The sequence below is a fragment of the Bombus pyrosoma genome, linkage group LG8 (genome assembly GCF_014825855.1).
Source record: "Bombus pyrosoma isolate SC7728 linkage group LG8, ASM1482585v1, whole genome shotgun sequence".
Classification (NCBI taxonomy): domain Eukaryota; kingdom Metazoa; phylum Arthropoda; class Insecta; order Hymenoptera; family Apidae; genus Bombus; species Bombus pyrosoma.
In genome coordinates, this window is record NC_057777.1 from 8,223,932 (window position 1) to 8,249,888 (window position 25,957).

Genomic DNA, 25,957 nt, shown 5'->3' on the forward strand with positions numbered 1-25,957 from the left:
CAAAATGTTAAAATATTGCAATCTAAAATTTTTAACGCTCATAGTAAACATCAAATTGATAAAGATAATTTTCTATCATTTTATAGGAACATAAACTACTTAATATACAGTTTAACCTACTCGCGCATAATAAAATTATGACGTTTAAAATGATTAAAACAAATAAAACAAATATAAAGAAAATGTTCGAAAAGAACAAGATTGAAATAAGTAGAATATTTACATATACGGATATGTATCGCCTAAATTAAAGGAAGACAAATCGAATACTCTGAACTTTTCACATTCTCAAATTTTTTACTGTGCAGTGATCGTTTCTTTTACGTATATTTTGCGCGTTACTTCATAGCCTCATCCTTAATTTAAGCAGGTTGAACAAAATTAGCAAAGATATCTCACTGAAAAAATAGTAAAAATAATTTTCTAGTTATCGTAATCCGTATCTCTCCATGTAACTTTCATTCAATTTGTTGCTCCCGCGTTTCTATCGTTTTAGTTCAATATCTTACTTATAACTACAACTTTACTTTTTATTCGAGAAATTTCCTGAAATGGAATGCATGTCGTTCGCCAAGAAATAATCTGATACCCGTAACTTTAACAGCGTGCCATCGTTCTCCATTTTCATACTCTCTTTTAAGCTCGACGCAAGGATGACCAAATAATCACATTCCATGCACCATGTTACATCGGTTACGCTCGTTCACCGGCGTGTAATCAAAAGGTACAAAGGAGCTGGTGTTGCTGTTTGTTTGGTGTCCCCTCAAAAACGCGGTAGCACACAGGATACGCAACACGATTTTCAACGATACGTCCACACGTTCCTTTGATCACGGAACAACCTGTTCGTGGATGGGAATCCACAAAGAGGAAAATATACGCGGCGATCCCCAAACGGAAGGGTCATTGAAGGATCATCGAGAATCGATCGACGAACAAAAATTGAATAATTCTCACCGACGAATAGAAATCCACCGGAATGATTGTTATTCAAGCATTCGTTGCCGTCTACGATAAAAATATTCGAACATTCGCTTATCTTTAGCAAGATTATATTTTAATCGAGTTGCTGCGTATGAAATGTTATTTATCCGAACTTCGAATTTGAGAAGCAACGATAGATACCGCCTATCGGATTTTAATTACCATGTGCTTTCACCAAGTTGAATGGAAATCTCGAACAAGGATCCATAGTACGTTTTGGCCACGGTCGAATTAACAACATAGTTCTAGTATAGCACTTGATCATTTTACAGGTTGCAGATATTTCGTGAGAAAGCGTATCGAACACAAGAAACACACTGTAGGTTTGAGAGTTATGAAACAGTGTAACTTAAAAATCCCAAAATCTGCTAAATGTTCTTTAGGTCCTTGTTCGAGCTTTTAATCTTGTTGTCAGCTGTTTCGATTCGTTAAGTTCAGAGTAAAAAACAAAAGGAGTGAGTGAAATAGAAACGAAGATAGGTTGGCTGACTTGTTTTCGTATATATGGATTTTTTTAATTATCTGTAAATAATTATCATTCACCTTTTTTAACACCTTCCATAGTCCTTACTGTGTAACGCTCTATCGAAAAGAAACTCGTTTTCTATGGAAGTCTAATAAAGTTCCGAGATGAGGAAGAACTCCGAACCAGAATGGACTCTCGACTCGAATGGCATTTTTCCATTTTTCTGGATGGAGCAACGGTCACGGTGTTATCACTTCTAAGCTAGTCACACGCGGCTTATTAATAACAAAGTTGGTCGCATGTTAATTCTATTCGAGTTCGATTTTCACGTAACACGCTAAATGAGGTTACAAGTTTATAAATCAAAATCATAGGCGAGATATCGGAAAAGAATTCTTTTCGGGGAGCCTTTTACATGTACTCGACGCATGCTTCAAAATATAAAAGGTTTTTCTTTATTACTTTCAAGTTAAACGAAATGTTAGAAATATTTAAAGTAAGGTTTCTTGATGAATACGCTGCGGATATTTAGAAAAATTTGAATATGCAAAAATGAAGAAGTCATAAAGAAAATGACAAAATTTCTCGAAATGGTATTATGGATACGACATTTCAGTTGTTATGAGATCTATATATTAGGTTGTCCGAGAAGTATCTTTCTTTTGCAAACGTGTTTTTTACAACAGTGCACTTTTATACAAACGTGAAATCAAGTCTGTGAAATGTCGCGGTGTTTATCTCAACAGAACAAAATGGATCGTACGTAATTCGGCAAAATAATATAAAACAAAAGTAATAATACTATAATCCTAATAATATAATTTACCTTTATCGTTACAAAAGATGATGTTTTATCTTTTCACCATTCACATCGCTCACCGTTCCAATTTCTCCGCTTTGCTTTCGATGCTTTACTTCCTTATTTAATTCGTTTTCGATTTTCAATTCGTACTACATCATGTAGCAACCATTCTCGATTCGCAAATATGTTCTACCAGCGTTGATGCTAATTGAACGGGAACTTCGTTGTAGCAGACCCTCGGCAAACATATGAAACGCGCATTATCAAAACAATATTCTAGATACCGACGATACCAGAGAGCAACGTTAAGTGTAGAGAGCCCCATCCGATAGCCGGGATATGTTAATGACGCGTCGACCGGCAAAGTTATGCACGGATTGTGCGCAGTGACATTTTTGAATAGATTGAAATTGGGGTGACATCGCTCCAATTTGTCCTCTTACGCTTTACTAAATCGAATCATTTGAAACATTTTGATCATGTCAACAAATCATATCAACTACAGTGGCAGCGATTTCGTGGTGCAGATGAAACCAAGGAGATCCTGTGGCCCAAAATAAAAGAAAAATTAAGAATAATGAAATTACGTTGCAGATTTTATATTTTAGAAAATCGAGTTCGAAAACTTCAATTCCTTCAAGTTGCACATATGGCCAAGCACTTTGTACATTTAAAGTTTACTTACCTTAAAAACGGTCTTCTTAATCGATTAAAATTATAAACTTTTGTTCACCATATCGTAGAGCTGGTAGTTGGAAAACATGGCGTTATCACGATGCGTTTGCTAGTTAAAGTCTGTGTTACTTTCCACAATGTCGTCGTTGTCACTATAAACCGATGATTAATTCGTTTACTGACAATTTTCCATTCAAATCTGTCTTGTATCGTTGTCTCGTCCAATTATCTGTCGACGTGTTTACGTATTGAAACTTCACGTATTCAATTCTCGACGAGATTACTACGAGTAATCTTGTTTTCCCATTAAAATCAACATAGACAAGTAGAGAATTTTCAGACATGAATTTTCGAAGAATTTGATACATGTGTTGAAATTTACTGTACGATAAATGTACATTTATATCAAATTAGTATTAAAATTCCACAGAAACATTGTTTCATAAACGCCAAGATTAATAAAAATAAGTGGAAATTCTGGACGCGTAATTTCGATATTCAGACCGATGATTATTAAAAATCTTGGGTCATCGGAAGATTGGATTCACTTTGGTCGCGTGTAGTACAAGGTATTTTTGAGTCACTCGCTTATATAACGTTTCAAACAAATTGTACATTCAATGTCGCACAGTACAGTAGAAATCTTTTTTGTACGATATGTACATACTTCGTAGATTTAATTATTAGAATATTATATATATAGTGGCTCATAAAAGTGATAGAATACTTACGTTTGAACGAATTGTTTATATAAAACATTTCATAATTTCATTAACCCGAGAAAACGATTACATTGATCAAATTTGTAAATGTTTATAGAAGTTATGAGATACTGCAAACATGTATTTAGTAAGAAAACAATGTACATGGTGAATAGTCATTACGATTCTATAAATACATCTCTGCAAAATAAAAATACTGTACCTATTGTATTTCGATTTTTATTGAATTTTATTTGACCTGAGATATTAAAAATCAATTCGTCTATGGAAATTAAAAATAAACTTGTTATCGCACAATTTTAGACGCAACGAAATTTAGATTATTCGTCACATTGAATAGGAAGAAAAAACAAAGATATCAAAAGAACCTTGGACTTTTTCTTTTATTACTTTATTCATCTATCACTACATTCATGTATAATTCATATTATTTAGTCGATTTGGGGGAGGGGGAGGGAGAACCGAAACACTGTGACGTGGATGACATGGACGCCAAACGAGATAGAGGTACAGAACAATTTTCTAGCGAGTTTCTCTGTTTCGAGCGTAATTGCATTGTACCGAGCTGGAGAAGCCGGAGAATCGTCGAAAGAACGACGTTAATCTTCGGCTAAAAAAGATCCAGTTAAAGGCGAACTTTTTGCATTAATTCAACTTTAATTAATTTACAAAAGGCTTCATTTAACATTATGTACCTTTTCACCGGGTTTTGTCTTCCCTTCTTTTTTTTTCTTGTCTTCTTTTTTATCCTTTCCAAGAGAAACACGTTCACTCGTCTCGATGTAATTTGAATGCATCGAGGAACGAGATAAAAATAATAAATAAGTTTAACTTTCTCCGACTAAGAGAAAATTTCGTTGAGCTTTCCGTGTAATTTGACTTTAATTAATTTATCAAAGCTGCTATTTAACTTTAGCTTTTTCCCTCTTTTTCTCTCATTTTTTCGTCCTTTTTTTTTTAATGTCGGTTTGAAAGGAAATAATTACGTCTGCGTACAATTTCAAGGTAGCGGTAGGTGAAAGGACGATGAATTTAGTCTCGTTTAGGTTTGAAAGCTCGCGTAAAATACGCTTGGCGATACTGGCCGCGTCTCTACGCATTAATTTTCATTTCTGTTGATTCTAAGGATGCCCTTCGCGTTCCTTTCAACGAAGCTCCGAGTTATCTTTCATGTATAGAGGAGTCAGAAATTTTATTACTTCATTTATTTTGCGACATGTCTCAGTGCGTAACGTCTCTCATCATCGTTTGATTTTATCGTAATAATACATAAGAATATTCTATCGTGTTGCGATGTAAATTAGTTGAAGTGAATTGAATAATAGAGATCATGAGTGACTTTTAAAAATTTATAAAAGCTATTTTCCACAAATTTGAGCAATGTCTGATACCCTGTGCTAAATCACAATTTAATTTTTCTTGTGACTATTAATAAAATTATATTATAATATCGTATAAAATATTCTATTTTGCTGTCATATAAATTAATTAAAATATAGATCTATTATTTGCACACAATAATTTTCGTGGATTTAAAAAATGTATCATGGCCTGTATTGATCAATGTAAATTGTATAATCTCGTACAAGAACATTCTATTGCATTATAACGTAAATTAAGATAAAATGTAAATAAAGATAAAATCTGAGTGTTCGTGTACACGTTTTATCTGAAAGTAAATGTTCCAATGATTTTGGACGACCATTGGGAAAATCAATCTTATCGGAACACAAGTCAGTATTGGTAACAAACAAGATAAGCGCAGGTTGGAACTATCGTTTACCTTTTTGTTTGCAAACGAGTCATTCATTGAATTCTATGAAATAACGTTATCGTGATAGTCACAATCAAGTACCATTTCTAAAGGATCTACTAAAGGATCTAACCAGCCCTTTGTAACGTTACAAAAGAAAAAAATGACTCGATAAGAAAGCCACGCGCATACTACCCTTTAAAGTACTCAATTAATTCTCATAAAGATTCCAGTTAACAATACTTTGCAATTACTTGAATAATAAACTATATCGTTGCGTTACAAAGCAAATAACCATTGCTACAAATGAACCATAGCGACCCACAGTATCCCGAATAATATACAGGTTGTTTCCAATTTTTCCAGACAAATTACATAGATACAGTACGATGAATAACAAGAGAAGCAGTACTAATTATGCAGTTTAGTCGCTTTTACCCGCCCAAGAGTGCTTTTACCTTAAATATTGAAATGATTTTCATAAAATTAGAGGCGAAAAACATTATCCGGGAACGGTGTATTAATGATTTTAATCAAATAGAAATTACAATACATTTAAACGCTTAAATACTTCTTACGTTAAACATTTCTAATTTTTTAATCATTTCCTAATAATTCTCCCGTATAATTAATTAAATAATCCACTAATGATCATCCAGAAATTTTCTACTCCGAAATAACAAAATTTATTCCGTCTGAAACGACCAGGCAATCTACTTCCTCTACCCCGATCCGCCATAAAATTCCATCCCACGGAACACCTGCACCCCAAAACCGTCTACCAAAGCCACCTAAATCACCCATTACGATCATTCCCCGATCTCCTTCGTTGCCAATAAAAACACCTAAGACCTCGTCCATTCATTCGAACAGTGCACAAGAGAATAACAAACGGGTGACGAATAGCAAGTACCACAAGGCATATGACGAAGACAGTATGATCAACTGTTCGATAGGCACAAAGGATATTCTCGACTTGATCGTCGACGTGTGTAGTGTCAGGTAAATTGCTTAGATGTTTAGACATTAGACACCAATCGAGTGATTCGTTTTGCCTGTTTTGTCTATTCAGTTTGTTCATTCATTCACAATTATGTAGGTGTTTCCTTAAGCGACCTACATACGTTGAAATATAATATGTCGCGAAAATATTTGAACACTTATGGTAGAAAATTCTCTTTTATGTATATATCATGCTTGCTATATAAAATAATTTTGAACGATTATATTGGCAAAATTTTAAGCCAATTTGAAACTGAAAAAAATATAGAAATTACAAGATATAGTAAAAAGTTAGTATACGGCATGAGTAGTCATCATAGCATCTTGAATATATAACAAGTGTTAACGATAATTTTGTTGAATATCGGGGCCTATTGATACAGGATATCTCAGCAATTATAGTACACTAACAAAGGTGACAAATTTTCAAACTCGTTTTCTCGAAAAGGAAACGTTACATGAAAAAATTTTGTTCTATATTTTTGACTTGTTCACGTAGATTTCACTGCGTGCTTTCACATAAAATCGTTCTCTTGCTGATTGTATCATAATTGCTTGGACACTCTGTATTAGTAAGCTGCAATATTCAGTGAAGTTCGTTACGTGTTATAATTTTTTATTTACAATAGATAATTGACTGTTGAAACTTTTTCGCGATCTCTACGAAATAAATAGCTACCTCTAATATCTTACAAGATCTATGTATATTTTCAGAAATTTTTCAAAACCAGTACCATGATTTTCAATCGTAACAATCGAATGACAGGAAGAACAATGGAATTTGAGAATGTTTCATGTATAACGCACATATTCATAAAACGTGTCTACATCTTGCTTAATTTGAGATATGTAAAATCAATTCGTCTACGTAAATTACAAATAAACTTGTCGTAGCAAATATCAGAAGAAACTCAAGATTATTTGCTACTTTGGAAAAAAGGAGGATGCAAAGGTACCAATTTGTCGAATGTCCAGCTGGACAAGTTGTAAAGTACAAATTAAATAATAATAATAATAAAAAGAACAAAAGTAAAGTACCAAAGAAACATCAAAATTCTCTTCTCTTTCACCGTGTGATAGTTTTTTCTTTTTTTCTTTTTTTTTTTCGAGAGAGAAACCGAAACACTGTAAGTGAAAAGCAAACGAGACCCAAAAGTTCAGAATAATTTCCCAGCGGGAGTGTATCTCAGTAAGTGAATACTAGTGGAAAGTTGAAACCGACGTGTTTTAACGAAACCTCAAAGCCGATGGATCGCAACATGTTACAGCTTGTGTAAGCCACTTTATGCGACCCGCCACGGGGTCTCGTTATCTCAGTGTCAGCGTGACGAATAGAGCACACACGAACCGTATGCCAATGTCCAGCAGCTTGGTCAAGTGGTAAAGTGCGAGAGGGGGGCTTCGAGAGCATAAAAGCACGGACGAAGAAAAGCATCCATGCTTTTGTAGTGTTCGTCTGGTGGTCACATCTTCCGTGACCCAGGCTGATATACATTGTGCAACAGTGCGAGACTTTTCTGCCTACTAGGGACAATGATCATGGGACATCCACCTCGACTTACGAGGGCGGCCCTCGTTTGCCTCTTACTTCTGTTCGTGGTTACCGAATCAGCATGTAAGTACCACTTATAAGCTTATCTTCAATGCTTACTGTAGGCAAGCAAAATTCTCCGGTTTATCCAAGAAGCGTACAATTTTCAAACTTGAATATTTCATGCATATTTTTGCATAAATTTTCGCGTAAGAGTATGATGTAAAGAACGTGGATCCGGAACCGTTTCGTCATATTTTCGCTAGAAAATTTCTAAATTGTGAAAAAAATACGAGTGTTCGGATACTCGGCTGCCCACATTACAGTTAATTAAGGGAACGAAAATTGTCTTTATTGAATTCATCATTCTCTATAGTAATTCCTGTATTTCATTGACCCTCAGTTGTTTAAATCTTCATTTTTGTTCTATTTTTCTGAGGTATCTTTTAAACGTTATACTTACGAGGTAATTGTATGATATAATAAAAAGTATGTAAAACTATAGTAATACAAAATATGTATAGTAAAAAATGTACAGTAATACAAAACCATAGTAATATTTGTATATTTTTCATACCGTTTGAATCTCAGAATGTGTTAGTTAGAAAATTAGATGTATGAATGTAAAGGACACAGCTTGCATCAATGGAGTTTAAACAAGTTAGACGTCTACTGTATTGAGTTGTGTTAGAAAGTTGATGTTTTGAGGTTGTAATAATGTATTACTGAGACTGAACAATCGAAAATAGGATTAGCAATGGAGGCGTTAGGATTTCCTCGAAAGTAACTAAATTAGAAAGACAAAGTTATAGTTTCGGGATATAACTGGAACTTCTTTTAAAAGTAATTTTCTCTATGAACTCTCTCATAGTCAACTCGTTCACATTTTTGTCGCCTACACACTGTTACATATTATTTGATCTTTACAACGCAATATTTTGATAAAAGATTAACATTTTTTATCGTCCATGTGCTTATGCGCGAATCATAAGAACTAAATTCTGGTGATGATAGGTAACGAAGCACAGACCAGCGGTAGACTCCTTTTTAAATAAAGAGGAGCAAATGTGAACATGTATATACATTCGAAATGAAATGAGAAAGCTCGTAGAATAAATTTATAATTTTCTACATTTTTAGATTATTATTTCATATAAATAACTGTCTGTAAAATAGTGATACAATTTTATCGGAGAGAAATATGAAGCCTCGATGAAACAAAAATAAACGACAAGTATTCTCTTTTATCTAAAATGGCTTTTTTGCGAGACGACGAATTAGGAGATAAATGACACTCTCGCGTTAACCAAAGTTTCTCGGGGTCTTCTGTGAGTTTCAGAAGGGAAGAAACAACGACTCTTCTTTGTCATAAAAACGGTTCCTTTGGAACAGGAAATTTCAGAAGAAAGAAGATAGCACATCTTCGTTAGAACTTAAGTCACTTTCTTCCATTAAGAAACTCTTTTGTCGGGAATGTGCTAAAAAATTGGATGTCTCAAAACAGTTTTCCTTTGAATGGAAGTAGCTCGTTTTAAAACATTCTTAAAGATTCCTTTCCATACAAAAATTTGTTATCCTTTCATATAGAAAATGATAGAACTATCTTTTCGTTGAACTTTTACTGAAAAAGTTCACGATATCGGAATTGCAAGAATAACACATATATCGCAATCTTTTTTATCTCAAAGAATGATAATTATTTTTAAAAATTTCAAAACTTATTTATTAAAAAAAAAGAAATGTTCAGAAATAAGTAGGTTCGTTTAAAAAGAAAAGATTATGTACATTACAGTTCAATTATGATATAACATAAATAATTGATGAATCGGGGACAAAATTCATGGAATTGGATGATATCGAACTCCTGAATATTCCATATATTTTCGACAAGTGATAAAAGACATATAAATATAAACAGATAAAAAGCCATCGCTCTTTTTTTTAAGTATTTCGATGACATTAATATCATTTTGGACACAAAATTTTAAGAACTATTCTTCCCTGAATCGAATTATTCGTAGAAATATCTTCCATTCCAGATATATAAAGGGAAGAAACCGATAACAACAAAACTGGTTCAATCAACTAGTTATCTAGCTAGCGAAATAGTTGGCATAAACTCATATAAGCGTTATCTAACTTGCATATTAGCGATATATATTTATCGAGTTCTTCTTTTTGTCGTTGAAAAGTATAATCATTAAGAAATCGTAATAGAATTTTAATCTCTTGGAATCTCCTAATTTCTTCGAAACTTCTTTAATTTGAAGACTTGTTCGTTATCGAACGAATCACGACAGTTCGAAAATCGAATTGAATTTCAATATTTTAATCGAAATTACAGTATTTCAAATCGGATTACTTAATAGTTTCTATTCAGTTGTAATTTCACTGTCACTGCAAAAAATGGTTTAATCCTATTTAAGAATTTATAACAAGATTAACGTAACAACAGGTCAAATTATTTCTGCAACGTTATACTAAATTCTATACACATTCCATTTCCTCTATATTTTTTCCATTTCTTCTTCGTTTGAATTAAATTTGACCTCGTCTTGTCGAAATAAGATGAAAGTCATTTTCTTCGTTAGGAAACTTTTCTAGATTATGTTATGATTTTTCAACTTAACAACGAGCCCCGTGAAAATGCGGTTTCTTATTTTAATTCACGGATGAAGAGACCCGTAGCTAAACTTAAACTTTCATAAATACATCCGTAATGTTTATAAAGTTTCTTCCATACTAAAATACATTACCATAATTAGATTGTAATATACATCATCATCATTAATCCTCCATAGGAAAATTCTAAGATTTCATTCTTGAATTTGTCTTTAGAATTTTTATTCTCATTTGTATGTCTTATTTTTTATATTCCAATTTCATTTTCGTTTTATCAAACCAAAGCTTTCAATGTTTCAACTTAGCACAAATTTTTTTTTTTATTTATTTAATTCTTTACATTCGCAATTTGTCCAATTTGGACATTTGGTAGAATTGGCATAAAATTGAAACAGGAAGTAACGCAGTTCCCAGACGACTGTCGACGCGATGGAACGTGCTTGATTGTATCGGTACTTTCCGCGAGTGCCATGCACAGTGAGAGTTAGAACAAGAGAAAGTGTAATAGTGTTAGTGACAACGGGATAGTGATGGTGATCCCACCACTGACACGCGATTTATCACAGGCACGTGTATACATACACTCGTCTGTATAAACACATACAACAAACAGAATCCCTGAGCATAGTAATCCTCCGACAGCTATCCGCACACTGAAAATTCAAACTCGCAACGGAACAGAACCAAAATCATCCTACGCAAACGCCATGAAACATGAATACGATCCGTAACATCGCACTGAAACGAATCACTGGAAGCTATCGCACAACACCAATAAACAGTATACCCTTCGAAGCCATAGAAATCTCACTAGAGCGAAGAAGAAAGCACGTGATCCTAAAATACGCTGCTAAATTATCTTCTACCCCAAACAACCCCTACAATGACGTAACCACAGGTGGATACGCAGACTTATAGACAAAAAGACCAAAAATGCCACACCCTTTCTCCATATCAGCATATCGAAAATATTCGAATATAACTGAAGCTACACATCGATAGCGGTTATTACAGGTAGCTACGGAAAATTAGCACTCTGGGTCGTAAAGATCGCCTAAATAAACACGAGTCTAACAAAAATAACAATTAACATAGAGCATAAAATTGGATTTTCCAGCTTAGACAACAAATACCCTTATCACAATGAGACATATACCGATGCTTGAAAAACAGACCAGTTATATTCGCCTTCATTTGCGACGACATAACCCAAAAGCAATAGCTTCTTAAAGCCACGTCTACTTTTACAGTCGAAGCATATGCCGTTCTCGGATGCCTCCAATAAATACAAAGAAATAGCTACCAGTAAACCATTATACATAATATACTGACTACAATGACATGAGCTTAACGAACGCTATAGAGGAAATCCAAATAATAAGAACGAACGCGAAATCATAGGAAATCCATGAGGCTTACAGATAATTTAACAAGAATAGCAAACACGTGAGCTTTACGTGGGTTCCATTTCACCAAGACCAAAGAGGCAACATCCCTTCCAGCGAATGAAACTGCGTATGAAAATCTTGCCATCTCACTGCACGTAACCGGAAAAGAAGAATGAAACAGAATATTGACCAAGTCAAGAGAAACGAAAAACCACGACATTGTAGAGAACTTTTGGCGACAAAGGTCCACCCACAATATGACTGAAAAGGAAAGAGCAATTGTGACAATGCAGGCTCACTGCAGGATGCTGCAAAATAATACGTCAACACCTACTGGAAAAAACGGAATTAACCTTTTACAGCTTGCGTAACCAAACTTTGACAACCAACTACTATTGTTCGAGCGTAAAAAATACAAAAACCAAAGAGCGAAATACAAATTGAACTCACCGCGCAACCTCGATGTTGCAAACCCACGTAACAAGTAGCTTAAAGTTCCTAGAGGATAGCAAACTATATCAAGAAATATGTATAATTTCCAATCTAAGGAGTGGCTAATGACGAAGAAATCATCATTCGAAGCGACGGTAAACACGTAACAAAAGAGAGTGGAGAAATCACGTGTATATTAACAACTTAACGAATTTTCGATCTTGAAGAAATTTTTAATAACGAATAAATCATATGAGCTATAGTATTTTCTACTACTAAAGATAAAAATGCTTGAAACTTCACTTAATTACAACTTAAATTCTTGAAAATAACCTGAAACTGAATTTAAGTTACATATCGTACTCCGCAAATTTTTTAGTTTCTCTCTTTTTTTTAAATGTTTGAACAATAAATGAATCCTAAGATTGCTTTGGAAACAACGTAAAAAGCAGAGACAGATCATAGTACTTCTGTAATTTAAAAAATCTCAAAAGAGTGAAAACGTACGAATAGTAAAAAAAAAACAACTTTAGAAACAGACCTAAATCACCGTGCATGCTGCTTTCGCTTGCTGCAAACTTGCAAAGTGAAAACAAACTCGGCGCTGAAAGCCGGAACTTCTTCTCTTCAAGAGAAAGAAAAAAGAAACGGAGCTCGCTCACTATCCATAGACGAGCAAAATATCTTTCATTTTTTTCTAACGACGTGATAAACAACGTCTCCGCGTCCCATCACAATCCATCAATTTTTCAAGTCGCCATACGGCCGACGGGTGTCTGCTACGTAACTCCATATACCCAAACTCGAAACTCGTTACACCGTCGTGAAACTTTTTCCCAGGGCCCATTACCACGTTGATAACGTGACGAAGATAAAGGCAGGAAAAAAAAACAGAGAAAGTGTGTAGGGAGAGACGGTGGTGAAATATTTTTTAACAGGCTGATAAATTGAATTTATGCGAGAAAAGCATCAGGGACGAGTCACAATGGGGCGACCCTCACGTCGCAACAACATTCCGTTAGAAGTTTGTTCAGTGTGGCTCAGGTCACCTCTAAAATGCATGGAACACCCCTTTGCAGTCCCACAGGAATTCTGTGTGGACCAGGTAAATAAGTTCCACCCTCGCAGATACGTATCTCGCATAAAAGTTTTCGTGAAAACGCAGGGTATCCAAGGCAGGGACGGGTCTAAGGTGTTTTTTCGACGATACCACGGTTCAACGAACTGTATACAATTTGGATGAGAATACGGTATAATACGGTCGTATATTAAAATATACAGTGAAATGTGCGGTCTACGAATTAATAGGGAAACTCGACTGTTCAGAGAATAGCAGAATACTCGTATGTCTTTAAAGTAATTGCTTTGTATTTTAAATGGAATAGCATAGTCATGAATGCAAATAAGTATATGGTCACCACAGATATTTATGGAAATTCATGTTTTTCTGAAGGTAAATAAAGTGATAAAACTTGAACAGAAATTTGTTTTATCTACTGAATATTCTAATAAGTGGTGAACTTTATTTTTGTTGTTTGCTATATTTTGAACTTTCCTCTTTTTCTGATTTAAATTTCCCATAAGTGCATAAAATTCGTAGTTTAATGATAATTTGTCATATTTAAATTTTCAATACTGACGAGCATTTAAAGTTTGGATAGGTTTTGATAATCTTTTCGTAAGTTTCAGTCTGAAAATCTTGACGAGTATTCATTTTTCTAACGAAAATTTTATATTTACGTTAAGCTCTCGAGACTTCCAAGACGAAACTTATAGTTTGTGTAAAATATTAAAGATAGACGTAAGATCTTGCGGATAAGATACTGTAGGTGGTATATAATGTAAGAATTTGTAGATATAAAATCGAAAATGTAAAATGCAGAATATCCGTTTACTTCAAGATTGCCGAGATTCCAAAAACTTTCAAGATCTGACAAGACTTTTGATTCTTATCAAAGTTCAAACATAGAAAGACATATTAAAGCTTATCAAGATTTTCAACATTCTTAAATAGCGTATCATATTTGAAGTGATTCGATCTGTCACGTTATTATAACAAGTACTTTACTTTGAATATTTTATATATTTCTCTCCACGCGCCTTACGTATAAAATGAGGACTTTTATGCAATTCTACACTTTTACGAACAAGACTAAAAAAATGGAACTTTTGTAGAAATATACTTCATGTACTGAAAGTTATAGCAATACACATCACTATGGATATTTTATATATTCTTTTGTATCATATACGTTCTGTGCGTATGTGCAACTTCAAATTTATCATAAATACATAAAAATCCCCAATATAATACATATGCCGCTAGCCATAAATAGCACGACACTTACTCGTTACATTTATTAAAAAACTCCAACAAATTCTATTTCACATCATATTTTCCACACTAATGCGACCGAAGTAACAGATTTATACCGAGATAATTCGAAAGTATGAACAATGAAAACCATTTAACTTGTACTATACATCAGCTTGTTCCTTAATACTAGTAGTCAACAGCGTATTTTCCAATCTTCTACAAATGCATAAATGCACAATCAGTTGATCATTAATCGTACTTTCAACTTTACACAAATTTCTCGACGAATGATATACATTGCGATATCCCGAACGATAGAAAGGGTCAACGAGCTTCAAGCTCCGTGCAGTTCGTCGTGTTAAAAGGTTATTCGCCGTGTCAAGGATGAAGAGATTAACGTTAACAGACGGATGTCGAAATCAAAGATTAATTTCGACAGATAGGATTCGAACAGATTAACAGCGGTTACAGTGAAATTTCTGTTTTTCTTTTTTTTTCTGGATTTGAATACACATTTCTCCTCGATTATAAAAGACTTTATGTACCGCTGTTCTTTTTATTTTTAGGAGTATTTGGTTCGTTTTAATGACTGGCCTTTGTCTTTTGTCATGTTTGGTCTAGTTTAGCTTCAGTGACTATTTATAGAGTAAGCTACGTCACTTTAGACGTCAGTATACTCTGCTAATGGCTACTAAAGTATTCTGCGTCCAATGACTTTGCCATATTGCAGCATGCTTTTGTTTCACTCGAATTTCTACTAGTTATTTCTCTTTATTCTTGTCGCTTGAAGCGCAACTTACCATTTTTCTACTTTTCTTGACTGTTTACGTTTCTTTGTGCTTATCTTAAACCCGTTTTAATAGTCTATTTTTGTATAAGGAATGTTTTTACATGTGAAATCGATAAGTTCTTCAATATCTCTAACTATATTTACTTTAATTTTGATATCTATTTTGTTAATTCTTATAGCTTTTTATGGAGTTATTTAGAATTATTTGTTAGATATTAATTTTTTTTATTTCACATCTATTTGAAGATATCCAGAATTAATTGAATCTTTTACGAAATAACTTTTCTTCCAAATTATAGTAGATTCTTATAAACCTATAACGTCAAATAAACACGTATTGTAAGAGGACAGATATAAAAGCCGGTCGGCAGTAATCTCCAAAGCAACGCAGATAGCAAAATGGATTCGTTTGATTATTATTGACCTGTAAACTCACGATTTTTTGGCCTTTACAAAAAGTTCAAATCGGTTGAGATCACGGTGTGGACTTTGAAACTGATCGACGGATTCTTCGAAAGAAAATCCAAAAGGAGTAGTAAATAATAGATAATATCTGATTTGACGAATATTTTCTTCCATAAATATGTTTGCAACATTTTCCTTATGTTTGTTTAAATTCTTTTATGATAACGTCTAGCACTTTTAAAATACTTGTAGAAGTTTCAATTTTTCAAATACTCCTTTCTATTGAGATTAATAACAAATAATTTTGAATAAAAGATTTTAAATTTTAAGAAGAAGTTAGTAGAAATGTAGTCTTGGTATTTCTTTTATCACTTTTCATAGCTTCACAGAAAATATAATTATTTATTTTTTTTTTATTAAAATAACATAACGTTTAAACAGTTTTAATATCTGTTGATCTAAGAGAAATATAATGAAGCAAAATATTAGCAGTGTATTAATAACAGAAACGTATAATTTTCGATTTTTATCTCGTCGGTTCAGTGCCTTTCTTCATATTTTTAAAAATTTCAAGATGTGATCGTTTCCTTAAAATTTTATCAATTAAAAAAGAACCTGATATTTGTAAATTTTTTTAAATTAATTAAAACAAAGAATGTAGAACTTTCATTTTCTATCCTCCCAGATTAGTATCTTTCTTATCTGTTTAATATCTTGTACGAAAATTGCGTTCAGTTCAGGAAAAATTCTAATTTCTGTGAATTTGATAAAAGAAAAACAAAATGGCGTAATGTAACAAGAGAAATGTAGAGAGTATTATAAAACTTATCTGTGACATTTAACTTATTATTACGCTCTTACCGTCATGGACTTACGTGCGTTTCCTGACAATCGTTACAGGCGATGCATCAAGGGAAAAAGCTTTTTCAACGTGTTTCGTTTTCCGACGAACCATCAGCGTTGCGTGTTCGCTATCTTTATTTCTGCTGATCGTAAAACACTGTATAAACCACTACACTTATCAGGCAGTAATATCGAAAATGAAATGAATAATTTACGACCGTGGAGACACTTGCCATGAAATAACAAGCATGCTACTTATAGTTAATATTTCTTAAATAATCCTTGGAACTGGTGCAATTAAACTATTTAACTGGTTCTGCTATATTTTTGTATTTGAAAACACCAGTCCATATATATATCCAGTTTATAAAATTGTACTCCGACGTATGATCTTTGTTCTTCTTAATTTGACGAGAAATTTAATATAATTACAATGTTCACAAGATAGACAGATAGATCAAAATAAATGCTTAATTGAAAAAATTGTTGAAGAAGTTTTTATCACAAAATAGATCTTGACTTTATAGTATAACCATATATAAATTGTATGATTATATAATAATTAAATTCTCGCCATTGTTATATTTGTCGAAACTAGATCATTTATAAATTAATACGAATAATATACTTATTGCATTTAATATTTAATACTGTAGCAATCAATTCTTTTTATTCACACAACAGAATTATGTAATTTATAAAAGTACTATGGATACAAAGTATCGTGGATTATTTATTCAAAATTTGATTGTCAGATGATCAAACGTTTTTTTTATTGTTATTTCATCAAGGTTCCTAAAATTTTGATAAATTATTATTCAGCTTTTCATTCACAAGTAAAGCCTCATGTTGGGGAAAGAAAACAAATTTTATAGAGTCAGAATAAATTCCTATCGCATAAATAAATCCTCAAAGAAATTTCTACGATAAAAGAGAGAGTAACATAATTGATTTTATAATATAATAAAATCACATTTGAAATTACATAAATCCCTACATATATCCTTCACTAACAAACGAAATTTACCCTCACGAAGAACAACAAATCTTTAAGATGTGAATAGAATAAATTCCTATGGTATATCTTTATACATCGTAAAGATTTTAAAAAGGAAAAAATGGGTATATCAAGCAAGCAGGGCGGAAAAAAGAAGAAACGCATTGTCGAGTTTCGAATAAATTTTTCAAAGTTCCATCTTGAAAATGGAATGTTCCGAAGAAATGGGTCGAGTCCCCGAGGACATGCCAAGCTATGTTGGCGTTTGATCGAAGCTGGAAATTTCCAAGAACTCAAAATTACCAATTTTCTCCAAAATAAACGGTATATCGTATGTCAAAAAATTGAATAGTTCGCGTTTCTCGATTTTTTTTCTTTTTTGTTAGTTTGGTATTTTGAACGAGTGTTTACAAAACGTGACACGGATCAGCGAGATCAATGATCTAAGAGACTTCCTCCACTTGGCGCGATCCCATTACCGGAGTTAGATGGACGATGATGGACAATGATTAGCCCGCGAGTTCTTTGAATCATTGTCAATGGTCGTCGTTTATTGTTGTCCCACATCCGCGGCAGCTAGACAATGTTTAAAGTTCATTACGTGTCGCTTTAAACAATAAGTTTTGAAATCATAGAATAATATGAAAATATTTTTTTAACACCGTCGTTTGCTTTTCAATCACAGGAAGTGAGATAATGAAATTCACGTATATTTGATTTGAAAGCAGATAAAAAATCTCATTGAAGGATCTAATTAAACAGGGAATAATAAAGAGAGCATGCGACGTTTATCCAAAGAGAAAAAAAAATAAAAGATTGTTAGGAATAGTGATTTAAATGGAGAAAAAATATAAAAATACTTATAAAAAAGAAAAAAGAAAATTAAAGAAATTTTTTAATGATTTCAGTACCTGCGACAAGAATAATAAAAAAAACGAAAATCATTTTCAAAGAAATTATATAATATTTTTGAAGAAAGAAAATTATCTGAATAATTTGAGTAAAATGTGAATGACGAAGAAAAACACTATTATAATTTTTTAAAAAATTGGAAGATTTGTTTAGAACAGAAAAAGATTTGATTCGATAAGAAAATTAAAAATTTAAACAAAACTAGCAAGTAACATAAATCGATATTTATACTAAAGGAAATATTTGTTTACTCTTAAAACGATTTAGAAGAGCGAGAACAACAAAAGAGTACCAATCACCTTCAAAATCAAAAAACCTTTAGAACAATTTAAATACACAAAACTAGAATAGCAAGAAACGGCCGAGACGATACTTTGAAAGCTTTTATTTCCTTTCTTATTTAAGCAAAACAAGAGTAGCGAAACTATAATGGAAAAATATAAAAAGGCTTTTGCAAAAAGTTAAATGAACTGGAAAGTGAAATGAATATTACTATTCGTATGAATTAACAATCTTCCGAATTTTAAAGGGGAAGGGCCAAAAGCGACTCCCATAAATTCTCCTTCACAGCTGTACAGTAATTTTGAATTAATCAAAATTTCATTTTCCTCCGAGGTGTGATCGTAGAAAATTAGAAAAGTCGCTTTCGAACTAGTTCGGATAAAATGAGTACCAGTGCGGTGAGGAGTTCTTATTAAGACCCATCATGATTAGCTAGATCGAGCTTCCCCTATGGTGGCTGTTCTACCGATTTATCGAGCCCCGTGGAACGAACAAATGTGCTTTAACGCGCGTTAGAGATAGATAAATAATTATGACTTGGTAAATGATATTGTTAACCTCCCACGCGTGCAAACATCATTGCGCGTTATTTTTCCAGTATCATACGAATTCTATTAATAGGTAGACTGTAAACTGTTACGCAAACTCATATTTTTATGATCAAATAATTAAGGAAATCTAACCTAAAGACGTATTTGTTATGTTCTATTTTATTTCCTATAAATGCGTAAACATTCCCAGTTAGTCGTTAAGTACCGACAGTTACTTGCGTTCGGAATATGTTGTTGAATAATTGATGTTCGGAATATTTTTAAGAATAATTTTACATTAAATTACTAAGAATCTTTTTCCATTGATAAAGAATTTCCTTTCACGTGTACAATCAACTTATATGAATGAGTTGCCCTCTTCACTCCTCAGAGATATTAATAAATACTACAGATACTGCAAGAGGTGTACGAAAGATTTTCAAGACTACTAATAAATATTATTAGCTAGGAATATTTACGAGTAGTCTGTAAAATGGTTACATACAAATACTTTGATTTTTATTTCAGATAACAACAGACTACCCAATTATTTCTGAATGAATAAAATACTTCTGCGAATATGTACTAAATCTCAATGTCCATGACTATATATTTGAATATTATTTTTGTGAAAAAAGATAGAAAATACCTATCTTTTATATCAGACTTAATGAATGTAGTCCTAAAAGAGATTAAATGCTAAATTTTGTATCAAGCTTTTTATTGGAATGCATAATAGCATTACACTTTCAGGGAGCAATGAGCAGTTTTTCTTCATCAACCAAAGAAACATTTGCTATTTAAATATTTACAAGGAACCGTTGGTTTCTCTGAGAAATGTACATTTCAGTACAAGACACTAAGAGTTAAGAAGTTCCGAGGTCTAAGTAAATGAAGAAATAAAGAGTACTTGGGGCTATTGCGTGGCTTATGATTCCTATTGGACGCAATGAAAGTTACCTTACAATTTACAAGAATTTCGGTCTTGAAGCGACCTTTGGTTCGTTATATTAGAGAATCAATTATTTCACACGTCGTTGCTCTACTAAAGAAAGCTTCTATCGCTTGTCTACCATTATCATTCTTTAAGAGAATACATAAAAAATTCTTAAATATTTTTCAAGTTCGCAGAATTCTCCATAGACGTGAATTAATCGTTTTCTACAAATTAACGAATTATTACTTAAAAAGGTAAAGAGTCACGACTCGTTTTTGTTCCAAGTTAGATTTCACATTTCTGAGAATTTTGTATAAATGAACTTCTATGAATATTATATTTGTACGATGAATACATTACTAGTTTTTTGCATCAAATGACGTCCCAGTACGTAATACGTCTCCCAACGTGTACAATAACGTGCAAAAGACATCATTTGACGTCAAGGAGCTTTTTATTATTCCTTACCTAGCCAATTTCACTATTCCGTATGTTCATTAAATGTTATTCGTAAGAAATAGATTGTGTAAATTTATGAAAGGTCATATTATCGTTAAATTTGAAATTTCTTTTACTATTCAAATGTCACAACGAATTCTTCGCGTTGAATATTTTTGCGCAAAAGATCGAGGAATTAAAGGATTTGTATATTTAAATCGTATTTCCTGAAGAAGAGGAAAGATAGAAATTTCATATCGAAGAATGTAATAGTTTACCTATTACAAATATCAAATTTTGATGATACGAATAAGAATTCATGAATTTGTAACACATTCGAAAAAGTATTTGATTTATAGTTAGATTTTGTGGGTTCACTCAAATTGATGGAAAGCGAGGCTTGTCTTCTTATCGCACGGCGGCTTCCTCGGCTCTTTATACCCTTCATGCGTGTTTCAATTTTTTCCAAAGTCGAAGTTGATGTAGGTACGGCGATGCAACCGGCCCTATGTCGTATCTCGTCTGTTTTATTGGGAAGTCGAGATCAAATCAATTTACCAAATGTCCGGTTGAACATAGGGGACCTGTAATCGTTTCAATGATATAGACCTCGTTCCAGCCAGTTATATGCCGCGAACTATGTGCATTAGCGGTCCAAGATGATTTTAGGTACTCTTGATACGGTGTTGAATTACCATAGAATAGAGTGAGCCGCGAGACGCTGTCGCTACTTTTTTACGACGAATCTTCGATTAACTTAATTCTACAGGGACAACCGTGTTTCTTAACCGTTTGAGTTCCAAGATGAGTCGATCGCGCTCTTTAGATTTTGTGTCGAAAAGTCCCAGTACATTCGAACGCTACAGACGACTGGTGGTATCTTGTACTTCATTGTTATCTTCTGAATAATTTTGATTGAACAAAACTTGAAATATTTATAAACTAATAGCACGCGTATATAATAATATAGATGTATTTCATAAAATAACAAATATGATGAGCGCTATTGCGCCGCTTGTTTATCTTCGCAATCGATTAAGACAAGCGTTATCGCGCTGTTCGGCATTTTTCGACCCTGTGTTTTCAAAGACCCCTAGGACTCAAACGGTTCATTACCTTAATGGAGTATTTTATCCTAAAACTTCGAAAAACTAGGTTTCAGTGTATTTTATGTCTTTGAATTTTTAGTTTTAAATGAGAAGCATGTTCAGAAAACTTTTTCCAAACAACTTATAGGCTTAGAGAATGACAAAAGGTGGGGCTTTATTGATAAAATAAATTAAGATACGACTGTTTAAAAAAAACAAAGAATAAGAATGAATGAATGTATTCTACGTTTGGAAATTTCCTTTTATAGCGTATTAGAGAGATATCTTGCAAATATCCTTGTGGAAGGCGCTAAGGAGAAACAGTAAAACGCAATAAGCAAAAGCAAAGGAAATTGGAGGTTTTCGAAGCAATATCATTTGCAAGTCGCTTTGTAGATTCAACTGTTACAGACGATGTGTCTTCATTAGCAGAATTATAGTCGTTTAAAACGAAAGTTAGATTGTAAGGCTAAGTTGTGTGCAACCTTCAGCCGTAATTTACGCCACTTATAATTCCCGGGTGATACATTGTTGGAAGCCATGGAGCTTTCACGTGCTCATCGCGTGGAAAACTACACGGCTGCACATCCGCTTAACGCGGCTGCAGTGCTGCAATTATCCCAGGTCGACTACAGTTGCACGAGTCGCATCGAAAATTCATTTCTACCGTCACTCGAGACGCTCTTAAACGATTCGCTGTCTTCCGTCGGATTTTCCGCGCGATTTTCCCCGTGGTTCGCGCGAAAATGCCGCCATGGCAAGAATACAACGCGAGGGTGCTGCTTTTCAATATCTACACGTGTAATCTGAAGATAATTTATCGGAAGAAGCGAGCTAAAGTCTCGAATAATGATAATTTCGTAAAAATGATATCCACCATGAAAAATTGTAAAAACTTCTTAAGGTATTTAATAATAGATTTCTAAACAATTCGTGGAACAAGTTATCTAAACATTTAGTAACAATTTCTGCGACGAAACATCTTAATCTTTAAATATTTTAAATTTTGTGTTCCTCTTGACAACACGTTGACAGTAATTGTATTGATATGCAAGTACAAGTAGTTTTGTGACTAAAGTGTGTTTCCAATGTGTTCGAGAACTCAGACACGCGAAATTCAATAAGTGTACGCAGACTATCGTGACTGACTGTATTATAAAATTCCATGCTGTTTCTTTTCACAAACAAACCTCGATAAATTGCACTATGTAAATTTATTTCGACACGTGATATATAACATACTAAAGTGGTCACATAAAACAGCAGCTGGCATTTCCACGGGACTAAAATTTCAAGCACTGCAGAGCGCGTGACACTTGCAATTTTCATGTGCAACCCAGCGGCGATTACGCGCGCCGCGACGCTACGCCGACCGGCGAATCTCTGATAATCGGATAATGGAAGAGCAGGGAGAGAGAGAAAGAGAGAGAAAGAGACTGCGATTGCGGCCGACCGATTAATTTGCCGCCCCATTGCGAGCTCCCTGCTGCTCGTTCGAAACGAGACGGAAGCCTCGAGGTTCTTTTGAGGATCGTTTCATTTCGTTTTGAGATTGCGTCGGGATTTGTTCGATAAAAATTGCTCGTGGTTGCTGCCTTATCCTTAACGTTGGGTAGGCCATTTTACGAGATTCTTCCAGTCAACAGGAATGTCCTGCCCTCAGATTTCCGCTTTCTACATTTCCAACTTTATTTGAGGATTCATATAAATTTTAGGTGGTTGGAACATATTAAATCGTAGGATGTGAAATTGCTAATTTAAAATAAAACCTATGTACATTGTACATACGACGAAATACGAAGTTAGATCGTAAATTTGCAAAATCATTATCCGATTCTTTATTACAGAAATTTCTTCTTTTATACGAAACTGATAATCGAAGAACACAAAGAAAAGAAATAACATTTTTTGGTTTTGACATTTTCAGATGACGTTACAGAAGAGAGCAATTTTAATATTCGATGCGCCGTTTATCAAACCCATAACATGATAACTATGTTTTTGTCTAGCTTTCGGATAAAATATATATTTTTACCACCTTTCAAAATATCTCAAATATATTAATTGTCATACATGAGAACGATTGATCTCGATGGAATTGATTCTATTTTTAGTAAAAGAAATTAGTTAAAAATTGACCAATTTGATCTTGGTACGCGTAAACGAATAATTAATTTATTTACTTCAAAATAAGTAGAGAAATAGTTCGATAGAAACTTTTTATCAATCCGCGATTTCAAAATGATTTTCAGATTTTTGTGAATTTTGATGGTTTCTGAATGTATCGAGGCGGTTCTGTTTGAGGAACTGGAGGGTGTGATCACCCGTCGAAAATAATTCAACGATATGCGTTCGACAGAACATTACGAATGAAAGAGTCATTCCCCTCTTCGGTGCTGTCATATAGTATCGATTACAATGATTTAAACATGTCGGGCAAAACAAGAATTATTCTCTCGGGGGAGAAGTATATTTAATCATTTTTACAGTTTACGACGAGCGTTGCAAAGGGATTTATGTTGTTGCACGAAAACATTTAAAAATGAGGAAGGAGGATTTTTCGATATAAGTAAAAATTCTTCTTGCATATAAATTTTAGCAAAACGTTTCCATAATTCCACTCTGTCTTGCGTTATTAATTTAACAATTTTTCTATCTCACTCTAAAAACTTATTTCTAGTTTCTTAAAAGTATTACGTAATATTATAACGCGAAGATCTGGCAAAAATATTTCGTAACCAACATAATGGAAGAAATGTTCCCGTTTTTCTTACAAGACATAAAAGAATACGGCTATTAAGAATATAAAAGGGCTATCAATTCACGAAAATATGAGAAGAGAAGAGAAATTATTAAATCACATATATCTAAAAAAACGAAACAAATTAGTTGATCCATGAAAATATGAAGGAATAAATCAAGTAATTAACCAACGAAAATATACAAGATAAAATAAATGATTAATCAGCGAAATTATAAAAAATGGGGAAGAAGGATTAAATAAATACAAATGACCCAAATTATTAATCTACGAAAATATAAAGTGGCTGAAAAAATTATTTATTCGCGTAAATATTAAAAAATGATCCAAATTATTAATCTTTATATACTGATATATAAATGAATCAAATTATTAAGCCTCGTGAATAGACAACTGACTTTTACGTAATTTCATGTTTTTACGAACAGAACTAAAAAAATGGAAATCACATAAAAATCTGTTTCATCCACTAAAAATTGTAAAGAGTATCCTACGTCGAATATTTTATATACTTTTTGTATAGTCATAAATATGGAAAAAGTGAGAAATATTATTAGTCGACAAAAAATGTACGATGAAAAAAAAGATTATTAATTCATGAAATCGTAAAACGCGAAATAAATTATTAATACGGGTAAAAGAGAAGCATTAACGATGATAAAATGGTTGATCCTCTTCTTTCGTATTATAGTTCCGATTTAGATAATACTGTTGGCCACAAGGATTGTGCTTATGCGAGGATCGGTATTAATTTCAATCTTCTGTGACCAACAGACTTCATTCTAGCTAAATCCAATCTGGATTCAGTAAAAGGGAGAAATGGCGAAGCACTACGTGACAGGAAACGCTCAGAGGTCCAGAGCACTCTTTATCGTAATTTATCATGACCTTTCTTACAAAAGAGTTACCGACGTTGCGTTATTTACTTCAGAAGAATGTTAGCGGAATACCGAAATAATCTCTTTACATTCAAAAATTGCTGTCGTTATAAAAAAAACAGGAAGAAGAAGGAAAAAGTAGATTGCAGTAGAACACGTAGAGGATGTTTACTCTTGCTTTTTACCATTTTATTATGATAAACTTGGAGATGGAAAAATGGAATTCCTTGAAATATTTGAATCATATTCTCAGCGATTTAAAATCTTCTTATTACATTCGATCTGAGACTAACGATGCGAGAATAAAAGATTTTAGAAATCTTCTTTGACAATTTCCTAAAGAAGTTACAAACTGGTATATTGCTATATTAAATGTGCACATCAGAAAACAAACTTTCTTGA

The 25,957-nt window shown here is 33.2% G+C and overlaps 1 protein-coding gene and 1 long non-coding RNA gene across 3 annotated transcripts in view; one reads left to right on the forward strand and one right to left on the reverse strand.

Moving 5' to 3' along the window:
• Positions 1-253: 253 nt before the first annotated feature.
• LOC122569908 overlaps positions 254-25,957 on the reverse strand; it is a 31,658-nt gene continuing 5,954 nt past the window's right edge. The window contains exons 2-3 of the long non-coding RNA XR_006317615.1: positions 2,938-3,079; positions 254-2,796 (exon numbers count right to left, since the gene is read on the reverse strand). This is a non-coding gene — a long non-coding RNA (uncharacterized LOC122569908). The remainder of the gene's footprint in view (positions 2,797-2,937; positions 3,080-25,957) is intronic.
• LOC122569897 (apolipophorins) overlaps positions 7,835-25,957 on the forward strand; it is a 45,768-nt gene continuing 27,645 nt past the window's right edge. For both annotated transcript variants that reach the window (XM_043731531.1, XM_043731532.1), the window contains exon 1: positions 7,835-8,019. In XM_043731531.1, coding sequence (XP_043587466.1) covers positions 7,938-8,019 — 82 coding nt within the window. In that variant the 5' untranslated portion in view covers positions 7,835-7,937. The remainder of the gene's footprint in view (positions 8,020-25,957) is intronic.